The sequence below is a fragment of the Candida orthopsilosis genome, assembly GCF_000315875.1.
Source record: "Candida orthopsilosis Co 90-125, chromosome 5 draft sequence".
Taxonomy (NCBI): Eukaryota; Fungi; Ascomycota; class Pichiomycetes; order Serinales; family Debaryomycetaceae; genus Lodderomyces; species Lodderomyces orthopsilosis.
The window spans coordinates 1421022-1443232 of NC_018298.1; the positions used below are offsets into that span (position 1 = coordinate 1421022).

Here is a 22211-nt window from a genome sequence, read left to right on the forward strand (position 1 = left end):
AGAATTCAGTGACAATTAAAGTGGTGAAAGTGAGATCTCTTATTTACCTTATTTAACACTTGACACGGGGTATAATTTTAAGGAACAAGTGATATGGGGCTTGCAAGATGGAAGTTTAAAAAGGTCACTGCTTTGACCTTTTTTGTTTACATTTTCCAAAGTTTCTCCTTCTGTACAGTTCTTACGTAATACATTGGGTAATACACACATTTTTTTTAAACAGAGCGTGTCTGTTGCGCAAATTGGAATGACATGCTGCCTATGCTATAAGCCCTTTTCCTACAGAGCTTGTTCATCGACTAAAAGGTTCCAAGTGTTACGACTAGATATTCAAGATGGCTTTTGAACCCCAGTTCATGGCAGTGATTTCCAACGCAAATTTTAGTGTCTCATTTTGGATCTATTTTGTTGATTGGATACTATCCTTGGTGTTGGGACTTGCTTTTATATTCTATTTCCATAAACTTTTGGGATTTCTAGTGACATTAGTATGCAAGCTTATACTATGGAACGTTTATCGCATCAGAGTCCATATTGATGCGTTCAAATTATCGCCGCTTGGAGGTCGACTATTTATGAAGAATTTGACAATAGTGACTGCAGATACAACAATTTCAATATTGAATGTCACATTTACCTGGAGGTACTGGATAGTATCACTTACCAAGTTATCCGGGTTCTACTGGGATACTGACAGTGAAACTGGTGGAGTCTCCCAGCGTCAGAATGACAAGCTGCCGTGCAGATTTATCGTAGATGTTGAGGGAATTGAGATTTTCACTTATAATAAGACTGCCGCCTACGATAATATAATGGATATTTTGAATGGAAAGAAACTCGATGAGAAGAGTGGTCAGAGGAAGGATCAGGAAGGAAAGACAGCGAATGGGGACAACGAACAAGAGAAGGAATCAAGCACCTCTTCAGCCGAATACGATGTGCATGGTCATAGCGATGAGAAGGATCTGAATCAGGTCCAGAATGAACCATCAGAGGACTCTAACATACACTCTAAACAAACAGTACCTCTTTTATTACAGATATTGCCCATCGATTTCAGGATAAAGAAAGGAGCATTTGTTGTTGGAAACGTTACAACACCGTCAGTTTTAGTTGCATCATTCAAATATGGAAGGGGATTGTTGGACATCACCAAAGCTCCTAATCCTGTCGATCATTATAGACTTTTGCATGATTTTCGGTTCGACGAATTTCAGATTTGGATAAGGCCGAATATTGGATTCGACAAATATAGGTACGGGAAAGAAGATCATGAAAAAATCCATTCAGATAGCGGCAGGATGGATAATTTGCGCAATATAAAGTCATACAAGCTTTGGTACAAATTTTTGGTTGGGAGTAAGTGGATTGGACGAAAAGTTCAAGAAAAAGTTTTAAGAAAACACAAACCAAACGATGATAGCCCTGATGATCAGCTTGATTGGAAGGGATTACGAAGGTATATTGGAGATTCTGAAGATCCTGTAATAACAACCCTTCTTACCAGTGACGAGCAATATGCGAAATATAGTTTGATTCTTGACTCGACACTGACAAGATTTGTTTACTTTTACGATTCCCCGGGAATACAGCCATCCAGCACGAGTTGCATCGAGAGGGAAGCACCAGAACTGGGACTTGAAATTGAAATTTCATTTGGTACAATTCATTATGGTCCATGGGCAGATAGACAAAGGATCCCACTTCAAAATATGTTATTTCCTTCACTTGCAAGGGATTCGGTACCTACTTCGGATTTTTTGAAGGCTGGCCTCAAAAGAGACTATGAGGGATTTAAAGTCACCGTTATCGTTAGAGACGAATTGGTGCTTCGAATTCCTACTAGAGAAGCAAGTAAAGATAAGGAGTTTTTGAAACAGAATCCCAACCACCAAGCTTTTCAAAAGACTGCAAGGCCATTTGGTTGGCTTGAACTTAAAGTTGCAGAGGGATCGAATGTGGGACTGTTCACCTCCTTTATCTCGAATCAAGAAAAAGGTTTCCCAAACAAGTTAAAGGTGAACCTTAGCAGCCCAGAGATTAGGTCCTCCGTTAACCATGACGTTCTATACTCTGCTGACTCACACGAAATAAATGCTGATATTGCTCTCCCGTCACAGTGGAATGGCAAATGTAATTGGTCGTTCGATCAAGTCAGTTTAAACCCTCGATTATTTTTGTTAAGAGAACACCTTTTCTTATTGTCAGATCTTTTCACTGACTTTGCTTCTGGAGAACCACAACCATACGAGAACTTCAGGCCTTTTTTATACAAAATAAATTGGAAGTTGATCAACTATGAACTTTATCTAAATGTGAATGATTCAAACATTATCAACAATCCGTTGGATTTCAACAGCAACAAATATTTATCATTTCAAGGTGAAGAGCTCAACATAAATCTATCAATCCCTTTGAATGGCGCTAGCACCAAAAAAACAACAATTTCGTATTTCTTGGACACCTCTCACTTTGATTTGATTCTTGACACCCCCCCATGGCATACCGTCAACACATTCTTGAAAGGATCAAATGTTGTTGGAAAGAGTGGCCAGTTTCTGGTACAAGGCGATTATACATTTTACAGTGCCGTTGAAGTTAACACATCAAATTGTATTGAAATTAACTGTTTTGGCGAAGATATATGTTTGAAATTTTTTGGGTTTGTGATACGTTATTTATTTACTGTGAAAGATAACTACTTCGGAGAACATGTGCATTTTAAAACTTTTGAGGAGTACAATTATGGCAGCGTGAGTTCAGAGTCCCTGAAAGATGTACAATCTCAGACCGAATCCACAGTAGATGATAAAGACTTGTGGAAGATGTTCAAGACTGAAAACGATGTGGATGTACTTTTTAAATTTCAAGTTCGGAATGGTCTAATGCTTCTCCCTCGTAACTTGTACAGCTGTTCAAGTCATATCGGGTTACATTTTGACACGTTGGATGTTGACATGCGGTTCTGTAACTACTACATGGACATGCAAGTGGATTTTAGTCCTATTTCAGGAGTTTTGAACAGCGCAGATGTGGAACCTCTGGATTTAATGGACGTGGCTTGCTACGTTGACAAATATTTGCAAAACAATGTCGATATGCAGGTGGACGGATTTACTGTTCATTCACACAGAATGTTCAGTGCACCACCCGAAGAAGTGACTTTTTGGTGCAAATGGGATTTCTGTTTTGGAGACTGGGTTATTGATAGCAGTCCTTACTTTTTACAATACATGATATCTGGCCTATCGAATTTTAGTGTTGGTTTTAAGGACCAAGCTAATGCGTTGGAGGAGTTATTCCCACCTGCATTTGATGCAGCAAACTTTTCAATTAGATTTTCAAAGTTCATTTTAAGGTTAAGACCAGATGCGTTTTCTTTCGTCGAAGTAATATTGGATGATATTTTGTTGTCTGTGAACGATGTGCCTAATATGAGATACTCCAGCAAGTTGGTGGTTTCAATACCTGGCATCTCTTCCAAAATTGTCGAGGTAGACGATAGAAAAAGCGAGAAAATAATGGCAGCACTCAATACGTCAATCGTTTTCACCAATATATGCCAAAAAGTTGACATGATTGGGTTAAGAGACACCAGAGAGTTCCATGTTAGGGATGGCGATGCTCCTTTCCATAGAGCTCCATTTTTATTGTTTGAAAATTTCAGGGATTCGTTTTACAGAAGGAACAAGGGTTGTCTTTTGACAACCATGTCTCTTCCTAAAGTACATGTGCCATTAACAGAGGCAACTCTGGATAGATGGATGCCGAAAGGTCTGCTGTCATCAACAAGTTCAGACACGTCATCCTTGACTTCGAGCAAATCATCGGATTTGGAGTTTCCCACAGTGAATTACTGTGATGGAGATTTTTGCCCATCTTATCTGGTAGATCCTGACACAGAATACGACAACTTGATTCTTGAGATTGGTGATGTTAAATCGTTTCTAAGTCCCGCATCATTACCCATTATTTATAAAGTTGCTCAAACATTAGAAGATTTTGATTTAGAATCAGTGATGGATCAGGTGGGATCCACAACAATAAAGGGACTTCAGAGTCTCATGAGCTCATCAAAAGAAATCAAAAATTTACGGTTGGTCAATCATAACCTTGTTTTATACCTCGGACAATACCATCTTGAGAACGTAGATAATTTGGAAGCCTTTTACCACGACAAAGATAGAATCGTACTTAGGACTTCGAATATATCATTGGCCTTGTCAAGCAAGACGCAACTCACAACAAAATCAGGTCAAATTGATTTAGAAGAAAGTATAACCATAGCTTATCATATGAGCTTCTTGTCCTTGAGTTGCCAACAAAAGAATAAACACCAATTGGCATTTGTCATTAACATACAAGATATTGAAGGTTGGTTGAATAAAATTAAAGAGAGTGCCGAAGGATCGACTCGATATGACTACTTGGACGGTGATTTCGATGTTAATCAAGCTCAGTGGCTAGCAGGCTTTCTCAAACAATTCAGCAAAAGCCTCGAACAGGAAATGACAATGTTTGAAAACTTGCAAAGTAAGCGAGAAACTCACGCCAATTTGGTCCATGCTTTGACTGTCGCCTCTTCTGAGTATGCTATTGATCATGATCCTGATGTTCTCACGCGTCCTGCTTATTTTTTGCGGTTAAAATCCGAGCATATCAGATTTTTTGACGGTTGGAAAGTGACAGCTCGTCTTCAACATATCCTTCGTACGTTGCCCAAATCATGGATTGATGATACGTCAGCAAAGTTCAAAGCGCGTGCTTACAAGCTTCCAGATAATGCTTTTGAGCAGGTTTTGGACATATTCTCAGGATGGAGAGCGTGGGAAGCCAACCAACAACAGAGACTCTACATGTTTAAAACAATTTTTGGCAAGGAGATACTGGGAGTTACAAAAAAATCTACCAAATTTGATTTTATTGGAATTTCGACAACATTGAAGAGTAGCGACCTGAAAGATACCACATTCATTAATCTTGAAGAGCTTGACTTGAGTTACAAGAGCACATTTAGCGATTCCAAAGGAGAACTATCAGATATTGCAGAAATGGTTGTGAAATTGAACAATTATGAGAGTAAAGTTACAAAAGAGATTTTCGAATATGTAAGAAAGGTACATCTCTGTGATGTCAACCAGGACCTTGAATCAGTTGTGAAAGATGAGGCAACGAATGAGTCTCATGCACAGGTACTGGATACTCCTCCCGTAGAAGCCACTACACTCCCGAACCGCAAAAAGTCATTAAATATTATTGTTGATGTGAAGGCGTTTGAGCAAACCGTGTCCTTGTTCAATACTTCTGTGGGTATAAGGTTGGAGAGTTTCCTTTCTCATATTGATTCTAACAATGTTTCGAAAGGACAAGTTTACGCAATTGGGGCCAATGAAGTGGAATTGAGGAGTGCGGTAGATTCACGGAATGTGTTGATACAAGATTTCTCGGGAATGCATGTTTTGTTTGCGCAATCCGATTCAGCTTTACATGTGGATGTTGAGGTAGATACCTCGAGTACCTTCTTTTTCGACAAGAATGACAACTTTGTGAGTACGTTACGCACAGTTTTAGAGAGAGATTACCCATATGTGACGAATCTAATGAAATCCATTCCCCAGGGGTCAAACGTAAAGTCTACTCAGCCTAAATTGTCAAAATCTCTTTCGGCTTCGATGAAGATGAATGAGGTGATTTGGAATTTCGGTGTACTTCACCCCCTTGTCTTCTCAGGAGCTATATTGAACACGTCACTATCTGCATCCATGGTGGACGATGTTCTAACTTCCAAATTGAAAGTGGAAAAAATCAAAAGCAATTTAGGTATGGCTCTCAACAGCATACTTGAACTACATTCCGCGGACTTGATGGCTTCGATTTCATTTTACAAACTGGAAAAGGTTTCAACATTAACCTCTAATGTATATTTGGGCTATTTCAAAGCATTATTACCTGATCTAAATCGTGCCATGATATTTGCTACGAAAGATAAGTTTTTGCTAGAGGAAAAAGTTAATGCTATTTCAGAGGTACTCAAAAAGGTTGCTCCAATCGACAAGCTGACTCCAAATAAATTTAAAGAAATTCCGTGTCTTTTCAAGTTGAGATTCAAAAACGACTACTTCGAAGTAGCATCCATTGTTCATAGAGCTAGCGTCAGTTTAGGTTTAGAAGGATCTACTTTAAATTTGAGCAATGTTTCCACCACTGAACTTCCAGAAGGCAAATTCACAAATTACAGGGTTCAACTATATGGGGATATTTCCCTACCGGCCATTAGACTCAGTTTGATGGAAAAAGGAATTCCTATTGGTTTATCGAATATTTTAGCATTTGGCGTCTCGGTAAGACTATTTAATGACATAGACACACCAGGAAAGCGACAAAACTTACAGGTTGAATCGCAATATTTTAGGGTGTGTTTATCAGAACCAGTGGTAGTGTCAGCAATAACGCTTATTGACGAGGTTATGAAACACTTTTCAGGTTCAAAGGAAAGCCAGCAGGTGTTGCAAGATGCATTTCAAACTCCAGAAGCCCAACGAAATACATTTGAGCTGTGGGTTTACACCAAGTTTTCATCCTTCCAGTTCTTGTTCTACGATTTTTGCGTTGGTTGGCTATTCAATGATGAATCTAAGGAAAACCCAGGAATTATTGTTGGTGCTGAGAAGTTCTTTGCAGCAACCGAAGAGAATCTTGGAAAATTCACATTGATGGGCTCTTACTTCTCTATTGCAAATGGCAATCAGTCGTCTAATTTCTACAGTACGGAGTCGGAACAAGTGCGTTTGAATAGAGGTTTTCTTCCAATGTTACAATTGATATTTATGATTGAGAAGCAATCAAAAACATCGAAACATTTGAGAATCACCTTACGTGGAGATGAAGTAGACGTCAAGTTTTTGTCTACTTCAGTTGGGAGTACCATCCAAAAGTCGACTACACAGGCTTTAAGAATTCAGAAATATTTGGAACAAAAGGCAGCTGCTCGTCCCTTGGAAGAGGAGAAGACAAATACGGAGAAGACAACAAAGCAGCCCACTGTTAACACATCATTCCAATCTATAGAATTTAGCTCTACATTTGCTGGATCAAATGTGTCTATCTATAGGTTGGAAGACGACGAGCAAGAGAATACGCCATCTTTGTATTTGCATGCACCTGCTTTCAATACAGCTTTTAGATTTAAGAAAATGACAGACTCCAAGAGTCAAATTATGGGCGAATTAGTGATATCGCAATCTGAAAATGTCTTATTTCCCAAGTGTGTTCCAGTGTTTTTGGACTTAGCGGCTAGCACCAAAGATTTGATGCGTAGCCCCAAACCAGAAAAAGGAAAGCCAGAAGACAATTCAAATAATACAAACTTTATCGAAAGTTTACTTCAAGAGATGGACATTCATTTTGGGCTAAGGATCGAAAAGCAGTTTCTCACTCTCAGTTGTGAGCCAACGGCGAAGGTGGCGGCGGTCGTTGGACTTGAAGGTATTCATGTTCAGTTGAATACCGATGAGGGGACAAATCCCAGTTTCACAGCGTCCTTGTTATTGGACTGGGTTTCTGCTTCATTACAGCATATATACTCAAGAGAAATAAGTGCTTCGATGAAAGTGGAAAAGATACTTTTGCTGAGTAACTTTGAAATTGGAGCAAAGAATCAGAATGTTACATCCGGATGCATGACAGAAGTGGATGGGTTTATCAACGTAAAACAGTATCAAGATGTGGACTTATTCAAAGATATTTGGTTTCCTAGAGAATTGTTTGAAATTTATGCAACAGAGGATGGGACAGAAACAGGTCACGAAAAGCAAGATCAAGTTTCCGAATTGGCTCAAGACAAGAGTATTTCTTCCAAATTTAAAGAAGTGTCTACTACCTATGCTTTCCCTTGGATCGTTCTTTTTGTTGCAAACGCTATTAATCTCCAAGTAGATTTTGGTCAGTCTTTGGGAGTTTCAAATTTGACAATTGAAAACTTTTGGGCAGTATCTAAAAAGAGTCTTGACTGGTCTCAGGATTTAAAGGCGGGTATAAATGCTATTAAATTATCCTCGAAAGGTAGATTAGGTGGTTTTTTAACTGTAAGTGATATCAACTTGCACACCGCAATTAGCTGGAAACTTAAAGATGGAGATACTCTAGATGTGCCTTTGATTTTGTTATCGGGAGGAGTCAACAAGCTAGCTGCAAAAGTGTCATTTGATTACAATGTTGTTGCAATTGCCAATGTGGAATGCTTCTCGATGGACATATACAACCGAAAGGGGACAGTTTCTATGGCCAAGGATCACTTGTTTGTTACCACAAAGTTTAATGTCGCAGAACTATACATGACGTCATTGACTGCCTCGAATTTTGTTGACATTAGCAACACAATATCTCGTATGATTCAGGATAATCGAAGGTCATATAAGGAAACATTGAGAGATTCGAGCAGGGGCGACTCCGTCGATAAAAAGACGTCGTCAAGATCGTATTCAAATGAGGCTATCTTGAAGACCATAAAGAAATTGCAGACCAAGATTCATGTTTCAGCTGGAAAGATTTTAGTTCACATATATCCATCGTCAATTGATAATTCCAAAGTGTTGGTAATAAACCTAGACGAGTCACGAATCAAGTTTCAACAAAATGAGTATGGTCGCGGGATGGCCAATGAGATGGATGTAAAGTTTAATGACTTGAAGGTCTCGTTATCTACCGTTCCCTCGGTGGATGAAGTTTTCGTAGAGAAGTGTTCCGTTGATGAATTTGTTGAAATGGCACACAAGGCAAAAGGTGGTAGTATCTTTGTGTTTCCGTCGTTTAGAATATCTATGCGAACATTCCAAAAGGATGGAACTAATGTGATTGAATACTACTATCAATCCACATTCAGCGGAACTGTTGACATAAGATGGAATTTGGGGTCAGTCAATTTTATTCGAGAAATGTACTCAATCCATGCAAATGCATTAGCTTCTAGAATGGAGTACCGGCACAGAATGAGAACACTTGATGATATTGAAAATTCGAAATCTATTTTGAAGCAACAATTGAATGCCGAGGATCCAACTAAAGACATAGACGATGCTATTCAAGAGCGACTTGAGAAAGCAGAAACCATGTCAAAATTCCGATACGTGGCTTTGGCTCCGCCAATTATAGAAGCCCCACAACTCAAAGAGCTAGGAAATGCTACGCCACCATTGGAATGGTTTGGATTGCACCGTGACAAGTTTCCCAACTTTACGCATGAGTTGGTTATTGTAAACTTGCAAAAATTGGTTCATGAGATTGAATTACGATATTCAAAGACCTTGGGTAAGGCATAGAGGATACATAGTAAAGCAGTTGTCCACACGTTTTTTAGGCTTGCACCGCATTATTTATATTTTCGACAAAGTTATATACAAGTCAATTGCTTTTGCTCTAGTGAGTCAAATACCACCTTCCTTTAGCCTTTCTTCTACTAAGAACTTTCTGTCCACCTTTAGTCCTCAATCTAGCTAGAAAACCAAACTTTCTTTTCCTCTTCAAAGTGGAAGGTTGGTACGTGTTACCTCTGGATTTGAATCTCTTTTGCATAAGTCCCAAGACCGATTGCATGGGTGATAAGCTCGAGTTTATTGAGGAGTTATTCACAAAGCCCGTCGATAACGGAGTAAATATCGAACTGTTAAAAGCATTTGCCTGAAGTTTGAATAAGTTGGTAAGCTGTGGCTTTAAGATATGCTGAAACATGGCGTCTAATAAGAAACGTTGTTAGGGACGTATATATTTAGGTTCTCAAGTTTAATATTTTTCAACTTTTTTTTTTTCTTCCTCTAAGATAACTTTTTTTTTTTTGGATCTTTCAGAAGTTGAAAAACTCATCACGTAGTTACAAGTGAACTCATACACAGTAGTTCAAGAGCCACCTATATAACCAAATTTGCTTTACGAGTATCACAGTTACGATGTCAATAAACCAAAGAAGTAAAAGAGCAATCCCCTCAACTTTAAACACTCCCACAGCCGTCAATGTAAATGCAGTATCAAGTATATCTCAAGCACAGGCAGAACAACTTCTCACACAATTCATCGACGCTAGTGAACACAATAGGAACCCTTTGAATTTGAAGGATCAGGACCAGAAAACCGGATTCTCGAGCAACAGTGAAACGATAGCCGTAGCGTCACAGTTGAAAAGGATACAGAGGAGTTTGAGAGGATTACCACCATTATCGACACTGGAAGCTCCCGAGACAATGAACAACGGCGAAGAAGCTAAGCAATAGAAGATTGTGAGATCTTGTTTTAGAACATGCTTGTAGGTTGGAGTGAGGTGGTAGCGAAGCTGATCAAGGACGTGCAAAACGCCTAAAAATATTTTGCGAAGATATGTTTTTTTGTTTACATTTGTATAGATCAATAAATCAACACGTCTTTTATTGAATCAACTAGCAATAGTTAAACTCGTCCCTACAAAGAAGCAATAGATCAATCCAAAGATGAAAAGAAAGAGAAACATTGTTCTAAATGAGGAAGAGGAGTTCACGTTTATTAATAACAGTGATTACGAGAGTGACATAGGGACAAACAACCTGGGATATTTACAAAATCAAGAGGATACGGATGCCGCAAAGAACTCGGGGGACTATGATTTAAAAAACGGGGAAATGGGTAGTGAAGTGGAGAAAGAGTTAAACAAGTTCGAGCGAAAACAAGACACAACCCTGTCTCAGCATGACCATGGATCAATAACAGAACAATTTGAACACACTAAACAACAGAAGACCAACGATGAGACAGTTACCGATCCTCAAAATGCTGAAATCATAGAATCTAAAACCAATTCACAGATTGATGAAAAGCAACAAGAAAGTGACAGCTTTCCTGGCACAGAAATCGAAGTGTCCACACCTAAGAAGGCTACAGAACCACCCGCTCGACCTTCATCGAAGGATTCCAAAGCTGAAGATTCACCGAGGTTGGTAATCAATAAACTTATTCTCACGAACTTCAAATCATATGCTGGAGAGCAAATAATCGGGCCCTTCCATTCGTCATTTTCATCAGTAGTAGGTCCCAATGGGAGCGGTAAATCAAACGTCATTGATGCAATGCTTTTTGTATTTGGATTCAAGGCAAACAAGATGAGACAAGGGAAGATATCGGAATTGATACATAACTCAGGAAATGAAAGGCCGGACTTTTGCCAAGTCGATATATACTTCCATATGGTACTTGACGACCCAAAATCGCCGCAGCTGTCAGTAGTAGTTCCTAATTCCGAGTTGATTATTTCGCGGAAAGCTTTTCAAAATAACCAGTCTATGTACTATATTGATGGTAAAAAAAGCAACTACACTGACGTGACCGCTCTACTTCGGGGTAAAGGTATCGACTTGGACCATAAAAGGTTTTTAATTCTACAAGGTGAAGTTGAATCTATTGCGCAAATGAAAGCGAAGGCTGAGAAAGAGGGCGATGACGGCTTATTAGAGTATTTAGAGGATATTATTGGAACCACAAAGTACAAGCAGTTGATCGAAGATAGTTTGGTGCGAATTGAGGAGTTAAATACAGTGTGTCAAGAAAAATCAGACAGGTTTGTATTAGTTGAAAAGGATAAAAATTTATTAGATGAAAAGAAAGTTGAGGCGTTAAAGTTCTTGGAACTAGAAAGGAAGCTCAATAATTTCAAAAGCTTGAAGTTTCAGTGCAACATAAGTCATTTGCAGAGTAAGATTGAGGAGTACCAGAGCGAGAGGGATGAGCTACAAAAACAATTGGATGAAAAGAAAGACGCAAATGAAGCAGTTTTGAGACACATTGAGACGGAAACTGCGAAACAGCTGGATATCAAAAAGGAATTGAAAAAGGCTTTGATTGAAATTGAAGGCCAAAACAAGCAAAAAAGAGATTTGAATAAACAAAATGTGTCATTTGAAGAAAAGTCAAAAAATTTCGAGAGCAAATTGAAGAAAATACAAAAGACTATAAATGCGCTGAACCATGCGTTACAAAACTCGAACCACAGCTTGACAAGCTACTCAAACTCTTCCGAGCAATATAAATCCGATATCGAAAGGCTTGAGTTATCGTTGAAGGATGAAGAGGGGAAGTTGACCAAAATTCGAGAAAAAATGGCAGAAAAAACTTCTGGTTTTACTAAACGTATTGAAGAGTTACAAAATCAGCTAGAGCCTTGGACATCGAAGTTAAAGAGTAACGAAAATGAGATCGAGCTTATTAAGTCCAATATTGATATTCTCGAAGGTCAAACGAACAACACAAAGAAGCAATTGGAAGAGCATAAGGAAAAGTTAATCGCAATTAAACAGGAAGGTAAGAAGAAAGAAGAAGAATGCCGTGAAAAGGAAGAGAAGCTTGAAACAATTGAGGAGCAAATATCGTTGGGTGAGGAGCAAACAAACTTGATGAAGCTGAAATTAGACAAGATGAAAAACCACATCACCAAAGCTAAAAACAAGTATCACGATGCTGCCCAGGCTTTCCAAAGTAAGCAAAACCAGAGCAGTGTTTTGGCAGCACTAACAAAGTTGGGCAAATCTGGTAGAATTGAAGGATTCTACGGCAAATTGGGGGATCTTGGAACAATAGACGACAAATATGATATCGCGGTTTCAACTGCCGCCCCTGGTTTAGATTCTATGGTGGTCGAAACAGTTGAGACAGCACAAGCTTGTATTGATTATTTGCGGAAAAACAAACTTGGATATGCCAATTTTATTTGTTTAAATAAGTTGCGGAACTACGATTTATCGCCTATCCTGGTTCCAGGCGACCCATCCAAGATAAAACGACTTTTCGATTTAATTGATCCGATCAATCCCAAATTTGCACCAGCGTTTTTCAGTAAAATGTTCAACACACTTGTGGCACCTGATTTGAATGAGGCCAAGAAAGTAGCATATGGGGCAAGAAGATGGAAGTGTGTAACTTTAGATGGCAAGGTGATAGATATAGCTGGAACTATGTCTGGAGGTGGTAATCAGATCATGAGAAATGCCATGCGCTTAAAGTCAGCAAATTCGCTGGAGAGTTTGGATTTAGACGAAGAAAGTTTGGAGCAGACAAGAATTGACATAGAAGAAATGGAAGCAGAGTTCGAGAGAGAGCAGACAAAATATAACGAGGCTATAACTGCTTTAAACAAGGTGAGGGGTTTAGAGCCTGATACGAGACTCTCTCTCGATAAACTCAAGTTGGACATCGCTGGTTTAGCTTCCGAAATGAAAGACGTATCTCAAATTTGTAAGAATTTGGTAGCTGAGCAAAGACAAATGGAGGTAAACAATCCTTTTGGACTACAAATACAGGAAAAGAAGACCGAATTAGAAGAGCTTGAAGCTGTCAGAGCGAAATTGAAAACAGAGATGGCAGACTATGAACATGAAATAGCCACTTATGAACAAAAGATAATGGAAGCTGGTGGTGTAGATTTGAAAGTTCAAAATTCCAAAGTTGAATCGATCAAGCAACAAATTGCAATCATCAATGACAAGACCAGCGGTGATAGAATCGCTTTGAAAAAGTTGGAAAGCGACATCAAACGACATACTAAAATCATAGAAGATTCAAAGATTTCTCAGGAGAGGTTGGAAGCTGATTATAAAGATATCAAAGAAGAACAGCAAGAAATTCAAGGAAGGGTGAAGGGAGTGGAAGACAAATTACACGTGCTCGATCAACAAAAGCAGGATATAGAGGAACAGCTTGAGATGATCCGCGTCGAAATAGAAGAAAAACAGGAGGAGCTTTCTGGTTTCAAGCTGTTTGAAGTTGAAATGTTAAACAAGTTGGAGAAGGCCAATTACAATTTGAAAAAAATGGCACATTTGATAGAGCAAAACGAGCTGAGTCTAAGTGCATTGGTGGTACGAGATGTAATGCCGTATATTTATTGGCTTGATGAGGGTGAGCAAAAGAAATACAATTCCTCAGTTATTGAACGGTTGAACGAATCTGAATTAGAAGATGTTGACTTGGAAGCCGTTAATTCTGAGATTGAAGAATTGGAAAAGTATATGTCAACGGTTCAGATTGATATTGAAATGCTTAAGGAGTACGGAACTAAGATTGCAGAATATACAGATAGGAAAGATGATTTGAATCGTGCTGTAGAGGAGAGAGATGAAAAACGAGATTATTGTGAGGATTTAAAGAAGAAGAGATTGGATGAGTTTATGGATGGATTTAGTGCTATTTCAATGGCCTTGAAAGATATGTATCGAATGATTACCATGGGTGGAAATGCTGAATTAGAATTGGTTGATAGTTTAGATCCGTTTTCAGAGGGGATTTTGTTCAGTGTGATGCCACCCAAAAAATCTTGGAGGAATATTTCGAATTTATCTGGAGGTGAAAAGACTCTTAGTTCATTAGCTTTGGTTTTTGCCCTTCATCTGTATAAACCTACACCATTGTACGTTATGGATGAAATTGACGCTGCGTTGGATTTCCGGAATGTTTCAATTGTGGCCAATTATATCAAAGAGCGAACGAAAAATGCCCAATTTGTGGTTATCTCATTGAGGAATAATATGTTTGAATTAGCACAGAAATTGATTGGAATCTACAAGGTCAATAATATGACTAGAAGTACGCCAATTTTAAATATCGAGTTTAACAGTATAGAGTGAGAATGAATGTAAAAAAATAGTTTGAAATTCTATGCAGATTCACTGTCTGGTGATACTTTCCAATTGGGCTCAACCGCTGTAGCGAAGCCCTTTTCCAGCTTTCTTTTGAGATAAAAGTACTTGTCTAGTAGGTCAATTATGTCTATCATGTTCTTGCTTTCATTGATCTCTTTGATTATCCTTCTAGGTATATCCATATTCTCCATCAACTGCACCACATGATATTGCGATAATTTATATGGTATGCCATAGCTTGTGGTTAAATGCATAAACATCTCTATGGCACTCCACGGAGTCTTATTCAATCCGGTGAATAAAGCTGGATTCGCTAGCACTCCTCGTGCAGACATGACTCCATCGACTCCAGTATATTCTGCAATTCGATTACAATCATCCAAGGTGAAACAATCACCATTGGCTATGACAGGAACAGATTTGATATTCTGGCGTAGTGTTTTAATTGCATCTAAATTCACAGGAACAGATGACCGCGTAGTTTTGGTACGACCATGGATGGTAATGATATCGGTTCCAGCTTCTTCAATAAGCTTGACAAATTCTATCGTTTCGTTTATATCATTATGGATACGTATTTTGGTATCGATGCATATGGAATCACCATATTTGGCCTTTGCCGTTGTAATCAAATCAGCCACTAGTCGAGGCTTACTCATTAGTGCTGCTCCTATACCTTCGCGAATCTGGTCTCGTATGGGACAACCACAGTTTATCCCTATTCCATCAACATATGGGTGAATCATTTCAATAAATTTCATGAAATCTTCAACATTACTCACGCCAACTTGAACAATAACAGGTTGGTCTTTGTCATTAGTGGTAAAATCAGAGTATCGTGCAATATCATTTCTAACAAATTCACGAGCTAAAATCATGGGAGTATAAACAATATCGACTTTGTAGAATCGACATAATTCACGAAACGGAAGTTTAGAGTAACGAACCATAGGACCAGCTATGTACGCGGGTCTGTTTTGATCTTGACATTTCTTGATTATGGAAGTAGGACGGTTGCTAAGTGGTCGTTTCGGTAGTGATGATGGCATGATATCGTTGGAAGAGATGTAGTGTTGCAAAAGTTGATTGCGAGAAAAAGTTTTTAAGAAAGATCATCAACAGGTAGCGTGTCTTAGATAAGAATTGGAAACTCACACTTCTACATTACACCAAGGCTTTCTGTTAAAAATATTTATACATAATACATAATTAAAAAAAGGGAAAGTAACTATTATACAAGGATTGAAAACCCCGAGAGTTCTATTCCTCTTCAGAGCTTTCAGAGGAAGCAGCCTCCTCATCCGAGCTTTCTTCATGTGCTATATTCATAAAACCATTGTTGGCAAATTGTTGTTCGGCTGTTTGTCCATTACCTTGATCAAACAATGCCAATTGTTGTCTCAAATGAGCCATTTCGTCTAGACTTGCCGCACCAGCGCTACTGCCGGCACCACCACTTGGTAATTTTTTCCTCTTTAGCGATTTTTGTGATGCCTTTTCACCAAATAAAAAGTCATAGAGTTTGAGCACTGTTGAATCGCCTAATTGATCCATATCCAATTCAACTTCATCCTCATTGGTGATTTGAACATCATCTTGAATGATTTTGATTAATGCATTTAGTTTCTTATCGGATAAAGTAGGAACAGCTTCAGATACTTGTTTTTTCATTTCATACGTGACAACAGGTTGTGGTGGGGTGAGTTTGATTTGGTTTTGGTGACCTAATGGGGTATGGGAATGTTCTCTAGATCTCTTAGACTTGGATCCACGTTTGCCAGACTGGGATTTCTTTCTTTTCCGTCTTGCAGCTTGTTGCTCTCTTAGTTTCTTCAAATGTTCAGCCTTCATTTTATCCAATTCTTCCTTCATTCTAATCAATTGATTTTCTAAGAACTGAATTGCTGGCACTTCCGAAAGTACTGCTTCGGTGATTTCTTCTTCCTCATCACTGCTGAAATCATAATCACTAGCGTCTGAATGTTGTGGTGTCGGTTCTGGTACTGGCTTATTGACCCATTTCTTGTCAAAAATTGCTTCCAATCTGTGTCCCATCATGTTGACATCAGTCCCTTCAGGGTTGAAAGCATAACAGTTGCGGAACATTAACCTGATATCCTTTTCAAACTCATCAGCATTTTCATACAAATTGTTGGTCAACTTAGATTGAATCGTGCCGAGATCCATTGGTTCTTTGACGATTTCGTGATAATTGGGAAGATTGAGAGCAACAGCGTCAACTGGTGCCAAAAAGGGAAAGTTGTAATTATAATGCTTCTTTGACATCAATTCTTTTATGGTTTGGTTACAAAATCTCAATTCCGCAGCAAATTTCTTTTTTCTTGGCCTTACATCATAAGGTAATTCCTTGGACTTTGGTGGATGAATGGTTCTTTTTGGTCTGGCAGTAGCTACTGAATCTCTATGTTGTGAGTTGGATTCGGCAGCGACTTTCCTTCTACTGGTAATTGCAGCATCATTGGCACCGGATTTCAGCTTTGGGGCCGAAACACCAGCAGGTAATTCCTTTGGTGGCACATTAAGCATATGTTTTTCAAAATGAGCTTGTATGTTTGTTGCCATTTTTGATATACCTGCAGCTTCACCATTAAATTTTTTACAATTATCCACCATTAAATTGAAATCATCAACGACCTGGGAAATTTCTTCGTATGCATTAGCATTGATCTTCCTCTCAATAGTTAACAAATCCATTGGGCGGGGAATGTAGTTGTAATAGAAAGGAACATTCAACTTCACCGTATCAACTGGTGCTAAAAATGGCACAGCATCTTTGAGACGTTTTATAGCTTTGATTGTGTGTAATGCAAATTTAGCCTGATGAGAAGGCACTGGATGTTCGGGTAAATTGTTCATATCAGGTTCTGCCGGTGGTTTGGGTGCTGGCTCTGTAAATACAGGAAGTTGTTTTTGTTGTGTTTGAGTTGCTGTTGTCTCATTGGTGACTGCAGAGTCCTCATTCTTTGATGCATCTTGTTGCTCTTCTTTCTTTTCCTCACTTTCTTGCGGCTTGTCGCTCACGTTAGAGTCAACAACTTCTGTGGATCCATTGGCTGCAGATGATAAGCTAGCTTGTTCTTGAGTTTCCACTTCCTCCTCGTCCACTTTAGCTTTCTTGGACTCTGGCTCTTCACCATTAGTCTCTTCTTCATTCAATTTCCTCTTTTCTGGGGTTGGTGATGGGTTGGGAGGTGAAAGCGGTTCATGAGATGGTTGTTGTTGTTGTTGTTGTTGTTGCGGTTGATCTAGCAAAAATTGGTCTTTTTTGTTTTCCTCAATGCCATTGCCTCCTTCATTTTGCTTTAGGCTGGTGGCTTTGTTGTCTATACTAGCTTCAATATGTTCATCCAGGTTGCTTAAATGTTCATCATAGAATTTCTCAGCGGATGGTGTTTGAACCGGCGTATTGGTTGCCGGCAGTATTTGTGACATTAACTTACAAATATAATGATGATGATATTGTGATGAAAGTGAAGAAGTAAAGGTTTACAGCCGAGTACCAACGGAGTCAAACAAATGGCAGTCTCTTTGAAGTATTAAGTGTAAATCAAATCAAAAACTCAACACTAAACAAGGTAAATGAACTGAAAATTGGAGTTTTAATTAATCACCAAGTGCAGAAATTGTGAAGAAATAAAACTCTGTAATCCACACACAGATACAGTTTCGCAGGTTGGGAAAACAAGTGGATATTCAGTAAAACGGTATCAGTTGAACAAAAGTACCGAAGAAGGGATATTTGTGTGCGTGTACGTGTGAGTATGTGTGTGTTATTTTGTGTATATAGATAAAACAAAAATAGATTGCAAAAAAGGTGTTCCAATAAAAGCCGCAAATAGGAGAGAAAAATTTTTCTGGAAAATTTCTGATGATGGAAATTTGTTGTTCCTTTTATACTTATACTACATTGATTATATAATATATTATATAATACGTATACATACATAGACACAAAGTACTCTTATTTTTTCTGTCACTTTCTACACGACTCTTGATGGCAAAAAGCAACAAAGTAGCTATTACACTTACCAAATAAACGACTTCTCATAAACTGGTTGGGTCAGATTTTTGTTTGTCTACCAGAGCTCCTTCATTTCATTTTGGAATAGAATAGCAAAACTTTGCTCAGTTTTGTTATTTGTGTTACTGCAATTAAACTCTTATCAAAAACAAATTGAAATTATGTTTGATCCAACGTACACGACTTCTCTTCTTAGATTGTGAGATAATTTGTTGACACGGTCACACAACAAACAAACCCCTAAACTCCAAAACTGAAAAAGCACAACCAGCCATCTCCATTTTTGTATATATACAAACACACACACACACACACACATATACACATAAAATTATGAAACTAATGACTTTACTTTTACCGACTGTGAACTACAATGCCGTCTGGCTTGCTTCGACTGGGTCATCTATTGAACATATTGTATGGATACTTTTCTGTTCCTTCTATTATTCGTGCTTTGTGTCGTATAAATAGACGTAATCACGTAATTGCCACTCTGTCTTGTTCCTACAAAAAACATACTTTTCTGCCGTTCAGCTTACCTTGGATTTACCGATGTACATTCATTGAATATGCTTTTACAGTCACAGCGAGATTTACCTTCTACGTCAGCATCAAAATACGCGTCATATTTTAATATTAATACAGCATTTTACTTAGTAAATAAGTCATATATATACACCACCTCACAAATGAATTGTCAACAAGTCATTACTTGAAAACCCTTTATTGCAACTAGGACATCTTCTCAATCTAGCAGCCAATCTTTCTTGAGTACAACTAGAACAAAAAACATGCCCACAAACAGTTATTGCTGTATCTTTCCAATTTTTTGTACAGACCGAACACTTGGCGATTGATCTTAATGCTTCCAATTGTTGTTCATCCTCTTGCAATAATAAACTGGTGTTGTTACTCTTGTATTTCTGTAATGTGGATTCAGTATGATCAAGTTTTTGATTCAATTTAACAATTGCTATCGATTGACTCTTGTTTGAATCCTTCAATTCATTTAATTCGGTATTCAATTCATTTAGCTTAGTGGATAACCTTTCTATTTCTCGTTGTAAGGAATCTTTAATTATATTAGTATTTTTGATCTCATCTTGTAAATTGTAATTCTCTTGTAGAGAGTTCTCCTTTATTATCTTGTAATCAGTTAATGATTTGGTTAGAATTTCAATCTTGTTTAAATAGTTAGTTTCCAATTCATTCAAATTCTTGATTAACTCTTGTGATTTGCTTACTTGTTGTTTCAACACTTTATTTTCGTTAGTTAACGAATCTTTAACTCTCATTGATGCAAAATATTTCTGATCTGCTTTAGTTTTCTCAATGGTTAATTTCTTGACAAGGTTTTCTTGATCAATTGTGGAATTCAATTTTTGAAAAGTTAATTCTCGTGTTTGTTTAAACGCATGTTCAATTTCGTCAATTTCTTTTCGTAGTAATTGAATCTTTTCATCATCAGATGTTCCTTCTGTTGTAGTTGCATCAGACTTTTCCTTTGTTAACTCATCAATTCTCCTTGAATATATCTCATTCAATTCAACTAATGACTTGTTTGTCTTTTGATCTTGTAGTTGACTAGTAAGGATAGTATTTTTAGCCAATAGTTCATCTCTAGTTGTTCTTATTCTTACTAGATCTTGTTCACTCTTGCTCAATTGTTGTTTTAAATTTTCATTTTCGTTGATCAAATCTGCCTCCAATGTCTTTTTTAAATCAACTTGATTCTTTTCCAATTCATTAATCTTGGAAATGTTCAAAGCATTCAATTTGTTTACTTTACTGATTTGATCTTGTAAAGATTGGTTGTTTTTGACCAATTTTTTGTAAAACACATTCACTTCCAAATCTGATTCTTCAAGATTATGTAATTTGATCTCTAAATTGTTGTATTTCTCAAGGTACTTTTGATTTTCTTCTCGAAAGATGGATGCTTGTCGAAGTAATTCCTCATTTTCCAATTTCAATTGCTCGATCTCGTTATTCAATTTATCCAACTCCTCGGTATCCACCGTTGCTTTACCATTCAGTCCATCTGGAGTAGCGTCGCCATTAGCGAGACCAGCTTTATCCTCATTGACACCTCCAGTTTCTTTACCAGTTTGGCTTTCAGCTTTTACCTCTTCACTACTTGAACTCTTCTTTTTACTATCATCCACGCGTTTCAACGTAATTGATTCGTTTCTAGAAGTCATGTTTATCAAATCAAGCAATTCCGATTGTAAAAGTTCCAATTTCTCTGACAAAGATTGTTTATCCTTCGCTAGAATTTCATTTTGACTCTTTAATAAACTCACTTGTTTTAACGATACCAAGTTTGAATCAGGTGAAACCTTTGATGCTATAGCTTTGGATAGTTTGATTTTGATATCCTTTAGCTTCTTATCTACCTGATGACCATCATTTTCTGTCTCGTTAAAAGACACGAGAATATTTTCATCCTCGCCTATTTCGTCAAACAAGTTTATGATCTCTTCGTACCATGAAGTTAGCACACCGACAACTTGCTTTTGAAGTTCAGACTCTTTAGTCAATTTCTGTACCTCACTTTTCAACTGAAGCACCTGTTGCTTGTATTGATTCATTCGTCGCCATATGGCTTCTTTCTTGAAATAAATCACATCAGCTTGAGTTAATGGACCTTCAGAACTCAACTCATCGAGTGGTTTATGTTTTTTGGCAAGTGGTTGTTGTAGTGATGCCGCATCAATAGATCTCTTTTTATCGTTCTCTGTGTTCATTGTGAATATTGTCTAATAAATTGCCTCTAAGGTGTTGTAAAACAATATCAAGCAACTCTCAATACAGTCCGTAAAGTATCTTTCAAGCTCTTGCCAATGTGTGAGGAGATTTATCTATATACAAGGAAGATACCAACTGACAAGATAAGGTGAAACCAACGAGTTAACAGTACCAATGAAAGCTTCAAGTTCTATAGGCCTTTTGTCTTAAAGTAAGTGGAAACGAATTTTTTTTTTTTCTTCGTTTTCCTTTTCATTAGAAATAAAAATTCTTTTGCATATAAACAAATAGAACAACAAAATTGAGCACAATCACACTACCTAAACTATTACTCTTGTGACACTTAACCCATAACGTATGAATAGATGATGTAGGAATGCTATTCTATTTCTTTGAAGGTTAGTTGATTCAGATTTTGCCCTTCTTTCCAAAGACGCATCTTGGCTTTTGCATCAATTAATTTCCTCTCAACCTAATGGAAGTTCTCTTTTGTTGAGTGAAATGCAAAAGCTTGCATCATTTTTACTCTTGCCTCCCCCGCTACAGTGTGGTTGCTTACCGTCTCCACGCGTTTGTTACACCATCTGCGATATATTCCACTTTCCTTCTAGCAGTAAGAAATACACTTGCTTCTGGTTGCGATGACACTTTAAAGTATTTTTATGATGAGGAGATTTTTTTCTTTATTTTGCTGGGTGCGATTTAGTAAGGATGAATAAGAAATTATTCTGCAACCAGAGCTAGGTCATGAAGACTAAATAGTAAGGATTGAT

General features: G+C 37.8%; 7 protein-coding genes across 7 annotated transcripts; 3 read left to right on the forward strand and 4 right to left on the reverse strand. All coding sequences in view use genetic code 12, as the record gives it.

The window, feature by feature from the left end:
• Nucleotides 1-335: 335 nt before the first annotated feature.
• CORT_0E06350 (Csf1 protein) lies at nt 336-9317 on the forward strand (the record flags this gene model as incomplete). Its single annotated transcript, XM_003870298.1, has 1 exon — nt 336-9317. One exon carries the CDS (start codon nt 336-338, stop codon nt 9315-9317), a length of 8982 nt encoding a protein of 2993 aa, XP_003870347.1.
• Nucleotides 9318-9414: 97 nt separating this feature from the next.
• On the reverse strand, nt 9415-9726 carry CORT_0E06360 (hypothetical protein; the record flags this gene model as incomplete). The annotated part of the gene is made up of 1 exon (XM_003870299.1): nt 9415-9726. The coding sequence occupies one exon, from the start codon at nt 9724-9726 to the stop codon at nt 9415-9417; it is 312 nt and encodes a 103-aa protein (XP_003870348.1).
• A 215-nt stretch (nt 9727-9941) lies between these two features.
• CORT_0E06370 (hypothetical protein) lies at nt 9942-10262 on the forward strand (the record flags this gene model as incomplete). The annotated part of the gene is made up of 1 exon (XM_003870300.1): nt 9942-10262. The coding sequence occupies one exon, from the start codon at nt 9942-9944 to the stop codon at nt 10260-10262; it is 321 nt and encodes a 106-aa protein (XP_003870349.1).
• A 213-nt stretch (nt 10263-10475) lies between these two features.
• CORT_0E06380 (Smc4 protein) lies at nt 10476-14633 on the forward strand (the record flags this gene model as incomplete). Its single annotated transcript, XM_003870301.1, has 1 exon — nt 10476-14633. One exon carries the CDS (start codon nt 10476-10478, stop codon nt 14631-14633), a length of 4158 nt encoding a protein of 1385 aa, XP_003870350.1.
• Nucleotides 14634-14662: 29 nt separating this feature from the next.
• CORT_0E06390 (Dus4 protein) lies at nt 14663-15697 on the reverse strand (the record flags this gene model as incomplete). Its single annotated transcript, XM_003870302.1, has 1 exon — nt 14663-15697. The coding sequence occupies one exon, from the start codon at nt 15695-15697 to the stop codon at nt 14663-14665; it is 1035 nt and encodes a 344-aa protein (XP_003870351.1).
• Nucleotides 15698-15908: 211 nt separating this feature from the next.
• CORT_0E06400 (Bdf1 transcription factor) lies at nt 15909-18101 on the reverse strand (the record flags this gene model as incomplete). The annotated part of the gene is made up of 1 exon (XM_003870303.1): nt 15909-18101. The coding sequence occupies one exon, from the start codon at nt 18099-18101 to the stop codon at nt 15909-15911; it is 2193 nt and encodes a 730-aa protein (XP_003870352.1).
• A 1272-nt stretch (nt 18102-19373) lies between these two features.
• On the reverse strand, nt 19374-21437 carry CORT_0E06420 (Bre1 transcription factor; the record flags this gene model as incomplete). The annotated part of the gene is made up of 1 exon (XM_003870304.1): nt 19374-21437. The coding sequence occupies one exon, from the start codon at nt 21435-21437 to the stop codon at nt 19374-19376; it is 2064 nt and encodes a 687-aa protein (XP_003870353.1).
• Between the last annotated feature and the right edge of the window lie 774 nt (nt 21438-22211).